Source organism: Penaeus monodon, chromosome 22 (assembly GCF_015228065.2).
Source record: "Penaeus monodon isolate SGIC_2016 chromosome 22, NSTDA_Pmon_1, whole genome shotgun sequence".
NCBI classification, from domain to species: domain Eukaryota; kingdom Metazoa; phylum Arthropoda; class Malacostraca; order Decapoda; family Penaeidae; genus Penaeus; species Penaeus monodon.
The window spans coordinates 25,231,320-25,234,163 of NC_051407.1; the positions used below are offsets into that span (position 1 = coordinate 25,231,320).

Here is a 2,844-nt window from a genome sequence, read left to right on the forward strand (position 1 = left end):
AGGTCCCGACCAATAATCCACAAATATGCCCGCAGTAAACGAAACAAGTGGGAGTTTTAAGACCTCTTGAAGCGGGATTTTATGTGCGGTGTACAGCAGTGGCCGGTTAATGTGGACAGGCTGAGGCGACGCCCCTTCAAAGGATGCGAGGCTATGGTTGGGCGCTCGGCCGGGCGGGGGGAGGGGGAGGGGCGTGCTGACCGGAGATAAGGAGGGACATCAGTGCGAGAGAAGATAACGGCGCTGCGATATCAGTAAGAATGTGTATCTTTAAGAAAAAGCATAAGAGGCAATGAAATAGGATCCAGAGTGCGGCTGACTCACCAGCGCCCTCTGCTGGCGAGGACGCAGAGTAAACGAACGAAATTTAGATTCTCGTCAGCGAACGTAAATAAAAATATAAAAAGGAATTAAGGGAGAAAAACAAAGGCCAGGAATTAACGCCGACCGACGCGCCCCTTGCTGTCTGCTTTGGCCGGTAAGTTTTGTAGCGTAAGTGTACACTGGTGTTAACAGGAGTCTTAAATACTATTAACGAGTGTCCCCCATAAACACGATGATACATTCTCCGCGCGCAAGCCACAATGACCAGTACTTGCTGAGGGCGTAAGGGCGGGTTTTCGCAGCTGTAGGTCCCGACTGTGAACTTAACGAGGCAATCACAAAATCACCACTCTTACAACTACCAACAGTAATGCCGCTATATTGCATATACGAGACTTTTAGAATACGAGATGGCCCGCTATTACTCAAACTCCACAAGGCGCTGTATGGATAACTATAACAATTTCTATGCGCGTCGGCCAGCCTCCCGTCGGCGTTCCATCCCGAAGGGCAACGAAGCCGTAGGAAAAGCCGAGACGCCGCACGGCCGAGGCGACGGCATTTTCCTCGCATATTTAGCGACTGATACCGCGCAGCTTAAGAAATGAAAGTCGTTCAATTCTACACCTCGAACTCGAAGTCTCGAAGATTTCAAAAGCCTGTTAGACTTAAATAATGGCTTATTCTTCATGTTAAGTATACAAACAGACTCTTACGCGGTAATGTTAATATTCTTTATTAGGTACTAAAGACAGAGCCGGAAAATCGGATGAATGTCTGGTCCATTTATTCTGCTGGGAACATTCACAAAACTTTAGTTCTTCAATTAAAATTCAAGATATCACGTTAATCCCCCGTTTTATACATCATTACAGAAGACATAAAGAATAAAAGAAGCAATAATTCTTCGTTGATTTTGGGATAGCAGTTCATCAAGGAAGACTTAATATCTAAATGTCTGTGTTTCACTTTATCTCAGATTGATTTACTACCAACATTACCACATAAATGGCACTTTACGGCATTCCCTTTTTGGTCGCTTTTAAACTCTTGCTAAAAAAAGGGAAAAAAAAGTTATGCTTACTGGGGCTTCAAATCATTTCGATTATATTGCACGTTCGTTCTGTGCCTTTTCTCGATCACCAGCGACTCTGCGCCAAGAACAGCCGCGAGTCCTTTGTGTCGGCATCCCATTACGGACCTTTGTTTCCATTACGAACGAAATAATTACCCGAACGCGCGCCGGCTCTGCTCAGCGCCTGATTAACCTTTCTGGCAAACCTGTCCAAAACAAACCATCCAAAAGCCTCTGGAAAAATCTCGGACGAGTGCCAATTGCAGCCAAACCTTAACTTTAGGACGAAATAAATCAGACGAAATGTGAACGCGTGAATGACATTAAGTGAGAACCATACGCACTATCTGGCCTACCATCACCCGGGCTTTCAACAGTCGCAACAGCAGTGCAAGATAACTATCGCAAGCCTTGGTCAGAGGGCGGTCGAGATCCAGCCGCCCCTTGCAAAATTTGAGGGCGAGAGCTCTGCCACTCGCTAAGTGGCGTCCAAGGGCCCGAGACAATGCTAATGCCATCCCTCCGAGGATTCTTAAAGTAAACAAAGTCTCGAACAAATCCTCCAATCCTGGGCTGGTCGACGGCTTTCGGAGACAAGGGAAAAGCTGAGAAATTTCTCTTATCTGCGGCATTCATCAGTAATACAGCAAGAAACCTTAGATTGCACACATTCACTCTTAACAAGGTAGACACCTTTTTTTTAAACAAAGTAAAATGTTCCATAATTTGTGTTGTTTCTTCTATGGAATGTGTGATGTATTTTATCACCAGCTTCGCCCATTTGCCAAACTCTTATCCATTTTTATTGTTTGCGAGTCTCTTTATGTGTTGTGTTGGCGGCCTCTACTTTTTTCCTGAAGGGTTTACCGCTATTATAATGAGGCAGTCGTTGTGCTGCTGATATAGACTGCTCTGCCCTACGACTCTGCCCTGGCTAATTTATAATGAAAATCGAAAAGAAGGTAAATGCCAAATTCGAAGACGTAAAAGTAATTTCTTACGCCTTGGCCCCCCCTTCCCTCACGCCTCGAGCATTGTCTCCCCCCTCCCCCGCTCGTCCCTCCCCTCCCCTGCACCATCTTGCTCCCCCACCTTTATCACCTCGGTCCCTTCCCCCTCCCCGCGAATACCTCCCCACCTCCCTCTCCCCCTGCCCCCCTTCCACCCTCATTCTCTCCCCCCCACCCTTTATCGCGCCTTCTCCCACGCCCTTTTCTTTCTCGGCCACCTCTCCTTCTCCCTTCTGAGACCATTCGCCCTGATGCTCTCCCGCCCTCGACAGCCCCCTCCCCTTCCTTTCCCTCCCCTTCCTCCCCTCCCTCCTTTCCCTCCCCCTCCCCTCACCCGGACGCGGGGCGAGCAGCACTGAGGGGGCACGTGGCGGACGCTGGTACTCACCGCTCTGTGAGGTGCGCACGTCCTGTAGCTCCTGTTGCTGTTGTTGT

The 2,844-nt window shown here is 48.3% G+C and overlaps 1 protein-coding gene across 1 annotated transcript in view; it reads right to left on the reverse strand.

Moving 5' to 3' along the window:
- The window catches only part of LOC119587042 (dachshund homolog 1-like), a gene marked incomplete at its 5' end in the record, with an annotated part of 99,624 nt that overhangs the window by 8,631 nt on the left and 88,149 nt on the right, over nucleotides 1-2,844 (reverse strand). Inside the window, 1 exon segment of the mRNA XM_037935790.1 lies at nucleotides 2,798-2,844. Within this exon segment, the coding sequence (XP_037791718.1) occupies nucleotides 2,798-2,844 (47 nt within the window).